The sequence below is a fragment of the Osmerus eperlanus genome, chromosome 27 (assembly GCF_963692335.1).
Source record: "Osmerus eperlanus chromosome 27, fOsmEpe2.1, whole genome shotgun sequence".
In the NCBI taxonomy this organism is placed as follows: Eukaryota; Metazoa; Chordata; class Actinopteri; order Osmeriformes; family Osmeridae; genus Osmerus; species Osmerus eperlanus.
This window is the reverse complement of record NC_085044.1, coordinates 3279767-3299516: the sequence shown is the minus strand read 5'-3', so window position 1 is coordinate 3299516 and position 19750 is coordinate 3279767. Positions and strand designations below refer to the sequence as shown.

General features: G+C 41.1%; 2 protein-coding genes and 1 pseudogene across 2 annotated transcripts; 2 read left to right on the top strand and 1 right to left on the bottom strand.

Moving 5' to 3' along the window:
• Nucleotides 1–619: 619 nt before the first annotated feature.
• On the top strand, nt 620–7016 carry LOC134013708 (GTPase IMAP family member 8-like). Its single transcript, XM_062453384.1, has 3 exons — nt 620–933; nt 1971–2568; nt 3805–7016. Exons 2-3 carry the CDS (start codon nt 2004–2006, stop codon nt 4953–4955), a joined length of 1716 nt encoding a protein of 571 aa, XP_062309368.1. The 5' UTR covers nt 620–933; nt 1971–2003; the 3' UTR covers nt 4956–7016.
• Nucleotides 7017–8139: 1123 nt separating this feature from the next.
• On the bottom strand, nt 8140–12117 carry LOC134013517 (GTPase IMAP family member 9-like). Its single transcript, XM_062453020.1, has 3 exons — nt 12105–12117; nt 9167–9820; nt 8140–8165 (listed from the first exon to the last, which is right to left on the bottom strand). Exons 1-3 carry the CDS (start codon nt 12115–12117, stop codon nt 8140–8142), a joined length of 693 nt encoding a protein of 230 aa, XP_062309004.1.
• A 2538-nt stretch (nt 12118–14655) lies between these two features.
• LOC134013516 (GTPase IMAP family member 4-like) lies at nt 14656–19242 on the top strand (annotated as a pseudogene).
• Nucleotides 19243–19750: the final 508 nt, after the last annotated feature.

Sequence of the window (19750 nt, the reverse complement as noted above, 5' to 3'; positions counted from 1 at the left end):
ACCAACGTTGGTATCGATACTTCAGATCGATCCGCCCACCCCTAGCAGAATGTGGTACTAGTCCGATCAAGAAGCAGGTACATCATGTGAACTTTACGAAAATCAATGCTATAGGCTACTGTATAGTCCTTTCACTTGGTTTTTAGAAATATTACTATTTTAGATGGAACATACGTTCCACATACGACTCAAGACTCACCAAATATAAGTTGTTCCTTTTGCTTCATGTTTTTAGTACGACTGCTTATTGTGTCGGATTAAAGAAACTGTAAACTCGAATATCTGGCCCGATCCGTCGTTGTTCTAGCTCGGCAAAGCAAGCTAAGTTAAATAAGCCTACTATTATAATGATGATGAGTGTTGCTTACTATTACTAACTTACAGTTATTGTTAATGGTGTTAACTGACATAAAGTTATAACAATAACGACCATAACAATATTGTGTGACATGATTTATTCATCTTCGTCTTTGCTCCAGAAAAACATAACATGCCACGATATTATGTAAGGGATAATGCCCTTCGAGATGTCCAATATCACCTGATAATGGACGATGCGGAGGCGTGAACCGTCCGACGCGCAGCGGAGGATGTATGTGTGAACGACTGAACCAGAGCCTGTTTAAGGAACTGAACACGGATGATGATCTACAACACGGAAGTACAATAGTTACGGAGATTGCCAAACTAGCAGAAAATCACAAGATTGGTCCCTCCATTAAATATGTTTTCGCTAGGGAAGGTGACAAGTAGCGAAATCTATCGACAACGTCAGTAAATTGGCAACACTGACTTCTTTACTCAGAACACGAAGAAGAGCTGCGAAGAAACGCTGCGTAGTTTGGGTGAAGACGGAAGACAGAGAGCTACTTTTCTATATTTCGTAGCTTACCCCTGACTTTCAGTGTCAACTTTTCTGACGTTCCAAACCAGGTAAACACAGTATATTTAGCATAGGCTATTTAAAATACTAATTTGGAATGTGGAAGTACAGCAGCCTTAGTTAGACACAGCAGCGTTTGCCATGACTGTAGTTGGCCAATACTTTTAGCTAACTCTAATGCAAGTGGATGCGTGTTAACCCTTGTGTTATCTTCGGGTCGTTCTGACCCATCAGTCATTGTGACCCACCGTCGTATTGCGACAACTTTACCGCATACCAAAACAAAGTGAAGCATTTTCTTTTAACCGTTGGGCTGTCTCAGACCCCCCACATTGCGAAGGTTAAAAGAAAATTATTTTTATTTGTTTTTGTATTGGGTAAAATTGGGTAAACACAACGATGGTTCGTTATGAACCTTTGGGTCATGTGACCCGAAGGCAGCACGAGGGTTAAGGGATAAGAAATGCTAATAAGTCCCGCTTAATGAGACGTCAGGTCACCCTTCTTCATCACACCTGACATGTTTGGTCCGTTTCAATCGGACCATGGTCCGTTTTTTCTTGAAGTCCGGTTAGTTTGGAGAGGTGAGAACATGCATTCAAACTCTGGTGCGGACCAAACAACCAAACCATTGTCCCCCTTAAAAGACGGGACTCGGTCCGGTTCCAAGTGAACCATGGTTCGATTCGCTTTAGGTGTAAACCACAGCCATAGAAAAAGAGAGCTGCGACACTTGACTTCCATTGTTATCGAAGAATGCGGAAGTAATGCGTGTCATTTGCGACCTATAGTTCCAAACATTGTATTTTCCAACGTTCAACTGGCTGGTAAATTGATCAAATTACTGCATTTTTTCATATTTCGACACATTAGTAGACCTCTTGTCAATTGTTATCAAACGGACTAATAGATGTGAAAGCACAATAGTAAAGTATACAAAAGAGTAACCGTTTTCTGTTTTTGGGCGATTCCCTTTGATACCAAAGGGAATCACATAAAATGTAATCGTTTATAAACGATTACATTTTATGTTAATATTGAGAAGTCTTGTTTTAGTGAAAGTAACATCTCACATGTTGTTTGCCAGGTGTCCTGTGCATGCCTTTCAGAGACTGTGAAAATGGGTATTCAAGATTCAGACCAACACTTCGTGTTACTCGGCAAGGTCGGAGCTGGAAAGAGTGCTTCTGGAAACACTATTCTTGGGCGCAAAGATTTCAAATCGAGAAAATCGGCTAAAGGTGTGACACGAGAATGTACAACAGCAACTGCTAACTATGGAGAACTAAATGTTGTGGTGCTTGACACCCCTGGATTTTGTGATCCAGATTATTCTGATGAAAAGATTGAGGAGAAAATAAGACAGGAGGTCCTCAACCTGCTTCCACATAGACACCAGGTGTTCCTTCTGGTGTTGAAAATCGACAGGTTTACCGCAGAGGAGCGGAAAACTGTCAAAAGAATTGAAAGTCTACTCGGTGAGGAGCGTCTGAAACGAACATGGATCCTGTTTACTAGAGGTGATGAACTGGAACACCAAACAATACAAGATTACATTTCTGAGTCTGAAGGCCTCAAACAAGTGATGAGAAAATACAAGAGAAGATACCATGTGTTCAACAATAAGAGTGGTCCTGAAAACCAGGTTAGATTGCTGCTGGAAAAAGTTAGGCCTTCCTATCCTGGTAAGAGTATTACACTTTTTTTCACCAGTTGCCTGTTGGTCACTAAAACAACAAAACTAAGACTTAATAGCTTCTAACTTAGTTATTAACTTAAACTATTAACTTAATGTTAATAGTTTAACAATCAATGATGTAGTCCAGTGTTTTTCAAAGTCTGGGTGTGGGTCGCGGGGGAAAAATCTGTCTGATGCCTGCGTAAGTGCGTAACACTGAAAACCTAGAAACTAAAAAAGTGTGTCGAGTTTCGGAGTTTGTAGGTCGTTATGTTAGCCTGGCTTCAGAAAGGTACTAAAAGAACACGTGTGCCAGAGCCAGACACGTCAACAGAGGTCCAAGTCCAACCCAGAAACATCGGGTACGAATCATGAGCTTCAAACTTGTTTAAATAAATACATACATATGCATGACCGCGGGAACTAGGGGTGCTGAGGGTGCTGCAGCACCCCCTGACAGCACGAGAATTTAAAATGATATGACTTGAAAATCCACTACCGCGGCACAGCCCCGCAGTAGCGGACTGGCCATCGGGAGCACCTGGAGAAGAATAACGATGGAAAACCAGGCTAAAAAACGTGGGGCTGAAAAATTGAGACAAAAAGACATCACCTTCACTAGACAAGGTTTTACCAATGAAAAAACGGCTATGTTTATTTTATATAAAGCTCAAAAAACTATTTTGCACTCAAATAAAGGCCCCAAAAATTTTGCTCGCGCACTGCGCGCGCTCGAATTACGTGTGGAAGTACCTATCTTTCTTTCCGAACAAGCACCACATCAAACACAGACTGGGCATGCATTAGCAGGGCAGCTGTGGTGGCGTATATTATTACTGATGACAATTAGAACGAATTATTCTGTTAAAACTTGAACAAATAAATAATAACGATAGGGAAATTGTATATTTGCAAACACCCCTTTTCATATAATTTGGGTCGCGATGGTTTGTCATTTTGAAAATGTGGGTCGCCGAAAAAAAGTTTGAAAACCACTGATGTAGTCTGATGGATCTTCCACCGTGACCTCTGTGTTGTGCAGCAACATTAGCATACTTGCTTTAATGTTTATGATTCGCGTTTTTTCCTTGTAGGACCATAGCTTCTAACTTAAACTTTAATGTTAACAGTGTAACAATATGTTGTAGTTTGATGGATCTACCACGTGATCACTGTGTTGTGCAGCAACATTAGCATACCTCCTTGCTTTAATGTTTACGAGTGTATTTTTTCTCATTAATAGATGTAGGACCGCCAAGGATTTCCCCCACTCCTGATAATAACCTTCCAGAGAGGAGGCTGATTCTGCTTGGAAAGTGTGGTGTGGGAAAGAGTGCAACAGGAAACACCATCCTCGGTGGAAACACCATCCTCGGTGGAGAGTATTTCAAATCTGAGATGGGTATGTCTGCTGTAACACAGACAACTCAAGTTGAGCGGGCTGCAGTAAACGGAAAAAATGTCTGTGTGGTTGACACCCCAGGACTGTTTGACACAAGTCTCTCTGGGAAAGAACAGATGTTGGAGATTGTCAAGAGCATCTATGTGTGTGCCCCAGGGCCTCATGCCTTTCTCATAGTCATGCCAGTCAATAACCGATTCACAGAGCATGAGAAACGCATGATTGAAAACTATCAAGCACTGTTTGGACCACGTCTGGCAGACCATGCCATCATCCTCTTCACCCACGGAGACCTGCTGGAGGGTAAGACTGTAGAACAACTAATCAAAGAGAGCAAAGATTTTACTAAACTAATTGAACAGTGTGGTAGAAGGTATCAACTGTTCAACAATAAAGATGCAAGCAACAGAGTCCAAGTCCAACAGCTGATGGACAAGATAGAGAACATGATGGAGAGAAGTGGAGGGTCCTGTTATACCAGTGAGATGTTTCAGGCTGCATTCATGGCTGCTGAGGAGGAAAAGAGGGAGGAAGAGGAGAGAGAACGCAGAGAAGAGGAACGAAAAGAAAGCGAGCTTACAAGAATAGTAAAAGAAACTGAAGAAAGATGCAGATCTGAATATGAAAGGGAGAGAGCACACAGGGAGGCTGAGGAGAGAGAACAGGGGGAGGCTGAGGAGAGAGAACAGTGGGAGGCTGAGGAGAGAGAACAGGGGGAGGCTGAGGAGAGAGAACAGGGGGAGGCTGTACACACAGAGAGAAAAGATGGAGGTTTTTGGAAGTTTTGGAGTACAGTTAAAGCCCTTTTCCAAATAATTTGGAAACACTTAAGTAAACACTTCAGTAAATCAGATGATTCTGATATATCAGAATCATCTGATTTACAGCCCTTGTTAGAAAAGGATAAGGATATGGATCCTGGTCGATATGGTTCCGTACAGGGGTTCTCAAACCGGGTCAAGAACAGACCAATCAAAACACAAAAGCAGTAGGGTTTGACTTGGTAAAAAGTTAGATTTGATTTCTAACTGTATTTGAACTAAATGTGCACTCTTAACCCTTGTGCTGCCTTCGGGTCACATAACCCAAAGGTTCATAACGAACCATCGTTGTTTTTACCCAATACAAAAACAAAGAAAAATAATTTTATTTTAACCTTCGCAATGTGGGCGGTCTGAGACAGCCCAACGGTTAAAAGAAAATGCTTCACTTTGTTTTTGTAGGCGGTAAAGTTGTCACAATACGACGGTGGGTCACAATGACTGATGGGTCAGAATGACCCGAAGATAACACAAGGGTTAAAGTAGTGCAGTGTGCTTATGGCCAGGCAAAGCAGACTATATTTAATATGTTTGTTTTTTGTTTTTCTTAGAGGTGCATTAGTACTCCGTCTCTGCTTTTACATCTCTCTCACCCAAGTGAATGTGCGCGGTATCGCTGCGTTTAACATAACATTATTAAGTCGGGAGAGGTATGCAGCTGACATTTAGTTGCACAATGTTGAGTTAACGTTGATGTAACAACTTTATATTCATCATTTGCTACATAGCTTTATGTGGCCTGGCTCGTTATCACAAACAAAATGTGGCAAGCAACTGAAACTAACGCCCTTAAACATACAGTATAGGCCTGTTACATAGTTAATACTCGCTAAATCTCTTTGTGCAAAGGGGTTCGATTTCTGAATAGTTTTGGTACAGAAACAGATTGCAAACGTTAGGTAAGTAGCTAGCTTTGCTAGGGACTTGCGCCTTAATTGCCTCCCTTTTTTTTGTTTTCTTTATAAATGTCGGTAAAGGTTTGAGGTAGGCCTAGTCCCAGCCGTCTCAGTGAGCATCTCTTTGCAGAATGTACACACGGCAGTGTTTTTTCTATTGGATGTTATTGTAAACTCTTTGTGGTTCAGGTAACCAAATCTAATTATAGCTAATTTGGCCGACATCTGCAGACAGCCACTGTTTCACCTCTTTATCATCTTCCTCATTCACATAAATTAAACAATGCACAGGCAATTTAGTGATATTCCCGCAGTTGTGGTCTTGACCCTTGTCTGAACTAAAAGCTCAGAGACCGAGAAGACCTTCAAAACACCGGTCTTGAGTAGGCTACTACAATACTGGTGCAAATGGTGCCCATCTGTAGATTCTTATATATTTTTTCACCTTTTAATGATACAGCACAATTGTACTTTTTTTAAATTTAATTTATGGCAAATTATTCCACGGACCCCCTGGCTATGGTTCACTGTCTGAGGGACCCCACTTTGAGAACCACTGCCCTACAGGCCTTTAAAAGATTACTGTAAATGTATTTTGAGATCAAATATTTATAATTTGATAATAGGAAGAAGTAGATAATCAACCTAAATCCTGAATTCAACAGAATCATCCACAAGGTTTGAAACATTGTCTCCAGGTATTTAACCCTGGTGTGTGAAGTTAGTTATGTGAATTCATGTGTATTGTCCCTTCTTTAATAAAATAAACACATGTTACCACATACTGTAACTATGGTTTGTTTCATCAGATCATTTTCATGTATGTATTAAAATCATAAGGTCACTCGTGTGCCAAGAGAGGGTTATTCACTCAACCTTGATTTGTGTACGTAAGTGCTCAATAATTCTCTTGATTTTGTTTTGCTCTGTGTGTCTAAAACTGAAATACTTTGTGTCAATATGTTAAACTTAATGTATATGAAGTGCATAAAACCCATAATCTAATATATGATACAATCTTTCATTGTATTGTTATGTATGTATTAAGTATGATGGGCACTATGAATAAATGTAGCATTAAGGTAACGTATAATTTTTCTTTCTGAAGACTTTCTTTTAAAGTATCAGATTCTGAATACAATATGTTAACAATGTGGGGTACATGGGGTACATAAAAAGAATTATGCTTTAAGTTTTTATTTTCTTATTGTGTAACATCTCATCTATAATTTTGTGGGGGTTTCATCTTTTTTTTCCTCCAACATATATATCTATGCCTACCTCCTTGATTGCTCTTTAAATGGATATTGCTAGACATTAAAATATACAATATACATCTAATGTGCATGTTTTATATTTCCTTTAACTATAGATAGTCTCATATGAGATATTAGAAATGTGTCACCATATATGATCCTAATATACATATTAATACAATAATTCGAGGGTGTCAACGTAATTGTCTTTATTCCCAGTGTGAGAATATTGACTATATTGATATAAAGAAACACATGCCATTTTCCTTCAGCTTCCTGCTGTATATCGTATTAGTAAATCTGTATATTCTCATGCCACAAATCATAACTAAAACTAAGACTTGTCTGGCCTTTGCTTACATACAAGTCCTGGTAATGACACCGTTCCAAAGATTTACACAAGATTGATCTCATAATTACTATAAATCTTCACATCTACACATAACAAAAAATGAATATAATATATAATATAATTTACAGTCAGGGCGTCATTCTTGCTGCATTATGAAAATATAGGTTATACATCAAAACAATGTACAAGTAAAATGACAATGTAAAAAATACAGTACATAAAAAAAGAAACTGAACAGAAAGTTTTGGGAGTAAAGCAGTCCACGGTATCAGAGAAAGGAAGTATATGCACCTTAACCCTCGTGCTGCCTTCGGGTCACATGACCCAAAGGTTCATAACGAACCATCGTTGTGTTTACCCAATTTTACCCAATACAAAAACAAATTAAAATAATTTTCTTTTAACCTTTGCAATGTGGGGGGTCTGAGACAGCCCAACGGTTAAAAGAAAATGCTTCACTTTGTCTTTGTATGCGGTAAATCTGTCGCAATACGACGGTGGGTCACAATGACTGATGGGTCAGAATGACCCGAAGATAACACAAGGGTTAATGGCATATAAAGGCAGTGACATTTAAAGGATGAATCAAGCCGTCATAATGCAGTGCTAATGAAAAATACATTGTATAGGTTCCTGTCAATGCTAGAGAAAAATCTAACAATATTGTTCCCAGTCAACCCAAAGGTCAGTTATTTGAAACAAATCACATACATACAAATGTACATACAAATGTCATGGTCTGCTCCTTCCGCTCAATGAATTCATTTAACAAAACTCATCTACCAGAGCTCCTACCTAGGGGACTGTAAAATACCACATCTCAAAAGTGTCCTTGGGCAGTCAGCCTGTTCCTATTGATCAGGATATACCTGGAACACTACACCCACAGAACCAAGGAATATCACATCTCTCTCACACTCTTTTCTCCAAATCTATTAACCCTTGTGTTATCTTCGGGTCATTCTGACCCATCAGTCATTGTGACCCACCGTCGTATTGCGACAGATCTACCGCATACAAAGACAAAGTGAAGCCTTTTCTTTTAACCGTTGGGCTGTCTCAGACCCCCCACATTGCGAAGGTTAAAAGAAAATTATTTTAATTTGTTTTTGTATTGGGTAAAATTGGGTAAACACAACGATGGTTCGTTATGAACCTTTGGGTCATGTGACCCGAAGGCAGCACGAGGGTTAAACTGATTACTGGACAATCCAACCTGTCATATTTGGAGTACTGGTTATGTTATTATTTTTGTGCTTGTGTGCTTTGGTACTCTCAGATGTTATATTTTCTTTGGTTTTCTGTTGTCCAGTGACCTACATTGTTACAGTTGTTACATACATTGTTAATTTTATTGTGGAGCCTTGTTCTGCAACTTTTTACACAAACTTGTGGCCATTTCTTGAAATGTTTGCTCTGCCTCCTCCCTTACAGCCCTTAACTTTCTATCAAAGTAACGTAAGGGCTCAATGATTCTCCTGATTTTGTTTTGCTCTATGAGTTCTAAGTCTTTAAGATGTATTTGAAACATTTTCATTGCCTGCTCAAACGCTTCCATTGTCCCCCTTACCTTCTGACTTATCTCTTGGTAGACGGGTGGAAGTTCAGCCTCTAACTCAAGTTGTTTCTTAACCCTTGTGTTATCTTCGGGTCATTCTGACCCATCAGTCATTGTGACCCACCGTCGTATTGCGACAGATTTACCGCATACAAAGACAAAGTGAAGCATTTTCTTTTAACCGTTGGGCTGTCTCAGACCCCCCACATTGCAAAGGTTAAAAGAAAATTATTTTAATTTGTTTTTGTATTGGGTAAAATTGGGTAAACACAACGATGGTTCGTTATGAACCTTTGGGTCATGTGACCCGAAGGCGGCACGAGGGTTAAGATATTGACCCTTTAGCTCTTCCTCCTTCTCAACAAGCTTCTCCTCAACCTCCTGGTACATGTCATTGGTGTAGTAGCTTTGACCATTCACTTCTACCATTCGGTCAATCTTCTCTATAAGATCTAGAACCTGGTTTCTCTCATCCATCTTAGTGTTGTTAAACACATGGTACCTTCCACCACACTGCTCAACTAGGAGCTTCAGGTCTTTCTGTTCCTCATTCAAATAGTCTTCAATGCCCTCATCTAGCTCATCGCCATGAGTGAAGAGGATCATCATGTACCTGTCAGATTTATCACCAAACAATTCCCTGATTCTATGTACTGTAAGCTGCTCTTCCTTTGTGAAAGGTCCCAGGTTTATGACCAGTACAATTGCATGAGGACCTGGAGATGTCATGTTGATGCATTTACTGACCTCCATCTCTAAATATTGGTCAGATAGATCTGTATCAAATATGCCAGGTGTGTCCACTACCACCACCTGTCTACCAGCCACCACCTCAGTCTCTTTACAACACTCCTTAGTCACAGAGCAGCTTGACTTGGCATCTCTGAAGGCTTTCCTGCCCAGGATGGTGTTTCCTGAGGAGCTTTTGCCAGCACCAGTCTTCCCCACGAGTACAATCCTGGTTGTGGTGGACACTGTAAGAGCAAAGAAAAACTAACTGTAAAATATGTAAAACGTTACAGTATATGCACAGGGCTGCCAACTTCTCCAAAAACCTTGGAGTGAGATTTGGTATTTTGGGGGGCCAACCACAATAGTGGAAAGCGTATTTTTCCTCTGTACTCGGTAGGCTACTCAAGGAAAGGACACAACCGTCAGGATGCAACTGCACAACTTTTATTCTCTCCTCTCCACACATCTCATAACAACATCTAATCAGTGCGCCCCCAGCTGGCCATAGCCGGCCACTACAGAAAGCACCTGGTTTACAGAAAAATCGGGTATCCTTCTCTGAAATCAGCTGACTCTTTGAGAGGCGGGGAAAACAACAGTAAAGTACTGTATAAGAGTGAAGGTCAACAACCATTTTAGTCTTTGCCTCATTCATTATTCCTGACTTGCGTGACTGCTCTACTATTCAGAAGGTATCACTTCTAAAAGACTTGACTAATTTAAAATGGTCATTTTTGCCAGTTTTTACTTGTAAATACTACATTACATGTAGGAAAAGTCCAAACACATGTAAGTGTTTTGTGTGTGATTGTTGCATAGTGATATTAGAGTTCTTTGTTAAAATCTACTGTATGCACAATACCACAGAAAGCATAAGGAATAAATGAAAAGTAAAAAGTAAAATAGCTCTGGAAAGCCAAAGGGCAAAGAATAATGTAAAGGTTTTTAACCCTTGTGTTATCTTCGGGTCATTCTGACCCATCAGTCATTGTGACCCACCGTCGTATTGCGACAACTTTACTGCATACAAAAACAAAGTGAAGCATTTTCTTTTAACCGTCGGGCTGTCTCAGACCCTCCACATTGCGAAGGTTAAAATAAAATTATTTTTATTTGTTTTTTGTTTGGTAAAATTGGGTAAACACAACGATGGTTCGTTATGAACCTTTGGGTCATGTGACCCGAAGGCAGCACAAGGGTTAAATGGTGCAGTTTTTTCTTTGCCAGATACTCAAAATGTGTTCTTTATTGATGTCTTGATTTCAAAAAGTCAAAAAATCTCGATTTTATGTGAAAGTATAATGACATTTATTTTATAATGCATTTAGAGACAGTAGTTCAAAACTGTTTAATCTATACATAATATCATGATATTTTTTTCTTACATCAATGTACTGTATCTGTAGCTGTAATATAATGTCTGTCCTTAATCATACTACAATTATATTGCATTGCTACATTCTCAGGAAGAAATGAAAAGACATCTTGTGGTATGGTTGAAGATGTTGCTTTCCGAAATAAAATACATAGGGTGTAGGAGTCCTTTGTCAACAACTAATATTCCCCATGAAAGTCTTGTAATTTATACAATTTATTTTATTTGTTTGTTAATCTTTTAATTGACTTAATTGTTGCAGTCTGTACACTTCTCTTGACATTGAAAAGAAAAAGTGTCATGCCTAAATCCTCTATTCCAGTTAATAGTCTGCTGTGCACCCCCTTTTCAGAGAATTAGATTAACTGTCGATGTTAAATGTTTATGTAAGATCTAAGCACAAAGTTTGATTTGATTGTCTGTCCACCAGGGGATTTCTATCCTGTGCTCCTTCCCTTGTTATGGTATTCCATACTGTAAAACTAAGTACATAGCTACATAGTACATAACTGTAACAGGTGCTAAAGCTGTTTGTTGTGCTTGTACTAGCTGCTCCAAGGCATGGAGTTTTCCATCCTAAATAAAACTCACTCTGGATAAGAGCGTCTGCTAAATGACTAAATGTAAAACCAAAACTGTTTTAATTGCAATGATTGATTAAATCAATGTGTGTCCTGACTGAACCATAACTCTTCTGTCCTATATATATATTTACATACTAATGTGCTTTCTGTTCTGGATCCAAATACATTGTACATTTTAGTGAGATACCATGTTAACAATATGTGCACCTGTTCAACGGGACAGATCACTAGTAATATGGGCATGTTAGCACAAATCATTTGACTTTGGATGAAAAATATATTCTAAACACATTGATATTATTGTCATATTTCAACATGACAAGTTGAAAGTAACAAAAAACGGTATTACTGTTAAAACTTTTTTGACAGTATTACCACCAATTATAACAACAAGTGGCCAATGAAATATCCAAATAAATAGTACATTATAGTGAGATACCATGTTAGCAATATGTTCACCTGTAAAACGGGACAGATCACTAGTAATATGGGCATGTTAGCACAAATCATTTGACAGTCACAGTCCAATCCACATTTATTAATAATTTACATAAGACAAACCATTACCAGAGAATAACATTTTCACCATTGTTTATGTATTTTATACCCAGTGCAGTAAGTGGGGTGTATTGTAAGTATGTATCATTGCCATGCTGTACACCCCTATTCGAGACAATTAGTGAAATGGTGTCGTAAAGGCTTGTTGACAAACTACTGTCTGACTCCTGCCTGTTTCCTTTCAAATTTGTGGACATAATTGTTTCATATGAAACATTTTTTATTTTTTTTATAGGTCTACTGGTAGATGTTATACTGTTTTGCTCTGTGCTTTTTCCTTGTGACATTTTAATAGGTGGCCTAGAGTGGACAATGGAACTTTATATGAATCCAGAGCTCTAAACTCTGAGAAGGTAAGTTTGTATATGAACAAGTACACTGTTCATGGAGAAGGGTTAGCAAAGTGGGCTCTGTAAGCACTTATAAGGGGCAAAACACATATCTACAGCATATATCTATAACATTAAACAGTACAATAAACAATCCTCATCCTAAGTGTTAATAATAGGGTTTGTGTCTCTTGGCTGCGTAGTAGATAATGAGCCCCAGTGTGAGCAGCACTCCAGAGCCCACCAGAGAGAGGAAGCCCACCACGGGCCTCTTGGTGAGGACTTGGCAGCCCAGGCAGGGTGGGGGCTGGCTGGGGCACTGCTGGGCCGGGGCCCCCTCCTCTGGGAAGCCGTGGTGCTGGATGATGTTGCGGTAGTGGGACAGCGAGGCCTTGACGATGGGCTCGTCCTGGACGTGGCCATACAGGCCGAAGCCTGGGTCTCGCTGGTCGTTGAGGGCGTAGGCGAAGGCGAAGTAGCCCTTCAGGTGCTGTGCTGTTGAAGTGTAGAGAAATATTGCCATCTAGTGGACTTTTAACATACAGGGAATTTAAAGTGTATGCGTGGTTGTGTCCAAGTGCGTGTGTCCGCATGTGTGTGATTAGTCAGCTGACGATTACAGGAGTCAGTGAGCTTTGTCTGTCTAATCATTAATGTAGAAAAACTAGCAAGAGTGACCAGAATAGCAGAGGGGTAGAGCAGGTTTATGCAACAGGTGGGTGAAGATGGGGATCAAACCACAAACCTGTTGCATTGGAACTCACAAATATACCGCAAGAAATTACTCTCAAATCACAGGTGTTATAATATAACTGTTTTATACTCAGAACACAAGCATAATGACATTCAGTTCCAGTCTGTGTTCAGAGTGTGCAGCAGCTCTTAGAGCTCCACCTTTCAGGGCTTTGTTGATGTAGTTGTAGAGGTAGTAGACTCTCAGACTGTCCTTGAAACGCGCCGGGTCTTCTAGGATGCCGTTGGCCATCACGTAGACGGGCATGCCGCTGTAGTGCTCCTGCACCTGGACTCAGGAAGGGGGAGGAGTTATCTACACGTTCCTTCATCTGTCTGTCTGTACATCAGTCAATCAATGCTTTCTCTCAATTCATTCATTCACTTGTATGTTTTTTTCCCTTTCTTTAACACTATGACTACTTTTTTGTTTCCGTTTTCCTCTCTCTTTCTTTCTCCCCCCCCCCCTCTCTCTCTCTCTCTCTCTCTCTCTCTAGGTTGTTGGAGGTGCGGGCGAGGCTCTATGAACTCCTGACTTACTGCATCCCTCCAGACATAATAATGAAGGTATAAACAATTCAACAATGGTGTGTGTGTGTGTGTCAGCATGTGTGTGCAGTGTACCAGAGTGGGGCTCAAGGTGTGAGGTCATTGTGCTGGAAATCTGAATATCAACGACTAAAATCTTTTATCTTTGTACAGTTTTATTAAGAAAGGAAATGAGCATACAAGCAGTATTCTTCCATGACCTCCTCACTGTGTTTCCTGCCAGGGCCTGGTGAGGGTGAGATGCTGTTATTCATTTTAACCCTAGATTATTTCTCTCTCTGTGGTCTTACTGACGGAGGTGGACCGCCTCACCAAGGACTCCCAGCATGCACTGCGTTGTACGATGGAAAAGTACATGTCGATGTGCCGCCTCATTCTCTGCTGTAACTCCACCTCCATGGTCATCGGGCCAATCAGGAGCCGTTGTCTGGCCATACGGGTTCCCCTGCCCAGCACAGAGGAGGTGAGGAGGGAGTCCTCTCCCTTCTCCCCCCTCCCTCTTTCTCCTCCCATCTGCCACCCACTAAAGTGAGGGGTCAAATGATTGGAAAGCTCTGGTGCACTTGAACAGTGCAGCATAAAATGGACAAATAATGTGTTGATAAATTTAAACCATCTTTGGTTTCCTGAGCCCCCCCAAATGTCATTTTCGCCACATCAAACCAAATGTTTGGAAATGATTAAGCAAACTTTTGTATAATGTGTTGTGTATTTCTGTGAGCCATGGATCATACAGAGCATATTCTCATTTACATATAACTTCAGACTGACTTTCAAATATGTAGGCTACTATTAGCTTATTAGCTCAGTGGCTTATATCCCTGCCAAAACAGTGTCACTAAACAGTGACATTTAATGTAACTATTCAGAAATCTTTTTTTAGTGAAAGTAACATCTCTCATGTTGTTTGCCAGGTGTCCTGTACCTGTGTTCAGTCTGTGAGTGTGAAAATGGTTCAAGATATTCAAGATTCAGACCAACACTCAGACCAACACTTCGTATTGCTCGGCAAGCTTGGAGCTGGAAAGAGTGCTTCAGGAAACACTATTCTTGGGCGCAAAGGTTTCATATTGAAAAAATCGCCTGGAGGTGTGACACGATGTGCAACACAAACCGTTAACTACGGAGGACTAAATGTTGTGGTGCATGACACCCCTGGATTCTGTGACCCAGATCTTTCTGATGAAGAAATTGAGCAGAAAATAAGTCAGGAGATCCTCAACCAGCCTTCACCTGGCATTCCTTCTGGTGTTGAAAATCGTCTGGTTTAGCGCAAAGGAGCAGAATACTGTCAGAAGAATTGAACGTCTACTCCGTGAGGAGCGTCTGAAACGAACATGGATCCTGTTTACTGGAGGTGATGAACTGGAAGATCAAACAATAGAAGATCACATTTCTGATTCTCAAAAACTCAAAGAAGTGATGGTAAAATACAAGAGAAGATACCATGTGTTCAACAACAAGAGTGGCCACGAAAACCAGGTTAAATCACTGCTGGAAAAAGTTAGTAAAAAAAAAAAATGTTACTTAAACTTTTCATGTTAATAGTTTAACAATCAATGATGTAGTCTGATGTATCTTCCATGTGATCACTGTGTTGTGCAGAAATATTAGCATACTTGCTTTAATGTTTACGATTTGTGTTCTTTCCTTGTAGGACCACCCCTCATTCCTGATGATAACCTTCCAGAGAGGAGGCTGATTCTGCTTGGCAAGTCTGGTGCGGGAAAGAGTGCAACAGGAAACACCATCCTCGGTGGAGAGTATTTCAAATCTAAGATGGGTATGTCTGCTGTAACACAGACAACTCAAGTTGAGCGGGCTGCAGTAAACGGAAAAGATGTCTGTGTGGTTGACGCCCCAGGACTGTTTGACAGAAGTCTCTCTGAGGAAGAAATGACTGAAGCCATTTGCAGGAGTGTCTATGAGTGTGCCCCAGGGCCTCATGCCTTTGTCATAGTCATGCCAGTCAATAACTGATTCACAGAGCAGGAGAAACACATTATTGATATTTATCAAGCACTGTTTGGACCACGTCTGGCAGACCATGCCATCATCCTCTTCACCCACGGAGACCTGCTGGAGGGTAAGACTGTAGAACAACTAGTCAAAGAGAGCAAAGATTTGACTAAACTAATTGACCAGTGTGGGGGAAGGTATCAACTCTTCAACAATAAAGATGCAAGCAACAGAGTCCAAGTCCAACAGCTGATGGACAAGATAGAGAACATGATAGAGAGCAGTGGAGGGTCCTGCTATACCAGTGAGATGTTTCAGGCTGCAGCCAGGGCTGCTGAGGAGGCACAGAGGGAGGAAGAGGAGAGAGAACGTCAAGAGGCTGAGGAGAGAGAACGTAGAGAACAGGAACGAAAAGAAAGTGAGCATAGAAGAATAGTAAAAGAAACTGAAGAAAGATGCAGATCAAAATATGAAAGGGCTGCTGAGGCGAGAGCAGGTCGAGAAACACATGAAAATAAGAGCAAAATAGAGAAAGGAAATACAGAAGTAACAAATGAAATAGCAGGAACAGTAATAACAAAAGTTGCCAAAAGAAAAGAAATTGGATTTCAATTATTTCTTTGTGCTCGTGTGGGTGCTGTTGTGGGTCTTGTTGTGGGTCTTGTTGTGGGTCTTGTTGTGGGTGCTGTTGCGGATGGTCTTGGGGGTGCTGCGGGTGTTTTTTTGGGAGCTGTGGGTGGTGGTGTTGGTTGGACTGTAGGTGGTGCTGTGGGTGGTGCTGTGAGTGGTGTGGGTGGTGCTGCGGGTGGTGCTGTGGGTGGTGCTGTGGGTGGTTGGTTGTGTGGGTGATGCTGTGAGTGGAGTAAGTCCAAGGGGGAGAGGAGGGGGGTGCATGCTGTAGTGAGGTCCACAAGACCACACGGAGCCAACATCTTGCCACACCTGAAGAGTGATTCAATCACATCAGACAAACCTAATCAGCCCTTGTGACACTCTCAGTATGCTGATTACCCACCAAACGCCGATGTAAAGGAACCATAGAATGGGGGGCGGGGACCTCCCCAATCTACCTAATCAGCTCTCCTGCTAGCTTGCAAGCTTCAAAGGGCCTGATTTAGACAACACGTCTCCAGCGACCATTTGCTATCCGTTTCGGCGGCGATTTGAACAAAGAACATACCTTGATCAGAACTTTTGAGGAAAGTTCTTGAGACTTCACCTTTACCACAAGAGTACAAGGTGGAGAATTATGAGAGGGATATTTGTGTTATGTTTGTTACTTTGTTTTAATGTTGTGTTCACTGAAATCTTGATTCTAGTAACAACTCCTTCTTCCTGAAAGATAACCACGTCATTCTTGGTATCTACACGAAGCTATCATAATAAAACAATCATTCAACTATATTTTGTAACTGTACCAAGATGTCCAGAACAATATTTGAACCATCGAATGATCAGCCAGAGATCAGATCACACCTTTGGTAGGTGTGAAGGAAGGAGGGGGGAGTTGAGAACCCAGCTTCCCCCAATCCACATCTGACCCCAGACGGGTCCTCCCTCGAACTGTATAAAGCCCTAAGATGACCATCAATCTCGGACTCCAGCGAAACCGACCATGGCATGAACGCCATCAGGATTGGCGTTCCAAGGACGTCGCCAAGCTTCTCCTGAGATTCAACTTTATAGTGATCGCGACACTATCTGGACGTTTCAACAGAAGAACCAAAAACGCAATTCCAAATGCGACTTCACTGAGATCCCGCAGACTCAGTCACATGACCCAGCGCAGCCGCGCTGTGACTTCAGATTCTTCAAATGGACCTTTGGCGCAAACCGCCCTCAACATCATTGATTAACCCCTGATCAAACGTAACTATGGCTAACGCTCTTTCCTCCTCGACATGGCATTGGCGTGAGCTCTGTTTATGATTTGTAAGGATGTAATCACTGACTGTACAATTTCTGCCTTTCTTTAAGTTAGACCATTTCATTCTGTTCATTGAAACCAATCTCTCATATCAAACCCATAATCCAACTTTTCATAAGATCTGTTTACCTTACTTGAATAAATTCATTGTAAAGATATTTTGACGTGCGTGTTCACTGATGTTACGATTGGCTCTACTCTTAGAACGAATTCATTCCTAAAGATGAGACTGATTATTACATATTAAACATAGGATTCCCTAATGTCCTAAACCAATATTAGGGTGGTGCCCCAGACTTTATGATAAATTAAGTATTTCTATCTTTAAACGAGCAAACCCCGCTACAATGCAAATGGTTAAAGCCCCACCCCCCCCCCACACACACACGCACACACACACAGACATTAAGAGCACTGTTAAAAACTAAAAACATTTTATTGCACAAATGAATAGTCAAGTAGCCAACAAGCAAGCGTTTCTTCATAAGAAAACTAAACAGGTTAAAACAGACAACATCCTACTTTTTACATGCATTTTACAGTTTGTAACCATCAATTTTTTGTAACATTTGTAACGTGTTCACCTTGCTACTTCAACTTCTTGGTATCGGGCTCTTAGTAACAAGTGATCTTCCCTTTTCTCTTGTCCATGATCTGTCAATGACAAGACATTGAAACGCGCTAGCCGGATGTAGTTCAGGGCCTTGCGCTCTAAACTGATCTGTTATTGTTTACGTTCCAAAAAAGGTCTATAAAGAATTTAACTAGGCCTGCTCCTCTTTATATTGACATCATTTACCTCTCTCTGTTAAAACGTTTTTTTTTTTTTTTTGTTCTTTGAAAACAAATGATAGAACTCTGTATATGTAACGACTTTGCTCGTCTTCTGACAATGTTAATACAAACTACAAACTTAAATCTATCAAGCACTGTTTGGACCACGTCTGGCAGACCATGCCATCATCCTCTTCACCCACGGAGACCTGCTGGAGGGTAAGACTGTAGAACAACTAGTCAAAGAGAGCAACGATTTTACTAAACTAATTGAACAGTGTGGTGGAAGGTATCAACTGTTCAACAATAAAGATGCAAGCAACAGAGTCCAAGTCAAACAGCTGATGGACAAGATAGAGAACATGATAGAGAGCAGTGGAGGGTCCTGCTATACAAACAAGATGTATGATGATGCAGCCAGGGCTGCTGAGGGGGCAAAGAGGGAGGCAAGTGGTACAGACAAAGGAATTGGAGGCAATGGATTGAAAATATTTTTACGTGATTGGGAACAAATTATATCTATAGTGATTCGTGTTATTGTGGGCGGTGCTGTGGGCTATGCTATGGGTGAATCGGCTGGTGTTGTGGGTGGTGCTCTGCATGGTGCTGTGGGTGGTGCTGTAGATGGTGCTCTGCATGGTGCTGTGGGTGGACTGGCTGGTGCTGTGCGTGGTGCTGTACGTGGTGCTGTGCGTGGTGCTGTGCGTGGTGCTGTGCGTGGTGCTGTGGGTGGACTGGCTGGTGCTGTGCGTGGTGCTGTGCGTGGTGCTGTACGTGGTGCTGTGGGGGGTGCTGTGGGGGGTGCTCTGGGTGGTGGTGTATACATCTCGTGTTCATGTTTTATATTTCCTTTAACTTTAGATACAGTCTCAAATGAGATATTAGAAATGTCACCATATTTACATTTACATTTAGTCATTTAGCAGACGCTCTTATCCAGAGCGACTTACAGTAAGTACAGGGACATTCCCCCCGAAGCAAGTAGGGTGAAGTGCCTTGCCCAAGGACACAATGTCATTTTGGCACGGCGGGGAATCGAACTGGCAACCTTCAGATTACTAGCTCGACTCCCTCACCGCTCAGCCATCTGACTCCCATATATACACGTAGGGGTCAGATGGCTGAGCGGTTAGGGAATCGGGCTATTAATCAGAAGGTTGCCGGTTCGGTTCCTGGCCATGCCGAATTACGTTGGGTCCTTGGGCAAGGCACTTCACCCTACTTACCTGTCTACTTACTGTAAGTCACTCTGGATAAGAGCATCTGCTAAATGACTAAATGTAAATATATGATCCTAATATACATATTAATACAATAATTTGAGGGTGTCAACGTAATTGTCTCTATTCCCAGTGTGAGAATATTGACTATATTGATATAAAGAA

Excerpts from the sequence above, each read along its gene's own strand:
- LOC134013517 (XM_062453020.1), bottom strand. Across the intron at positions 8,166-9,166 it reads GGGTCAATATCTTAACCCTC|TGTTCCAGGTATATCCTGAT; the intron begins GTGCCGCCTTCG and ends CTGTGGGTGTAG.
- LOC134013708 (XM_062453384.1), top strand. The coding sequence starts at position 2,004 with ATGGGTATTCAAGATTCAGACCAACACTTCGTGTTACTCGGCAAGGTC. Across the intron at positions 2,569-3,804 it reads AGTTAGGCCTTCCTATCCTG|ATGTAGGACCGCCAAGGATT; the intron begins GTAAGAGTATTA and ends TCTCATTAATAG.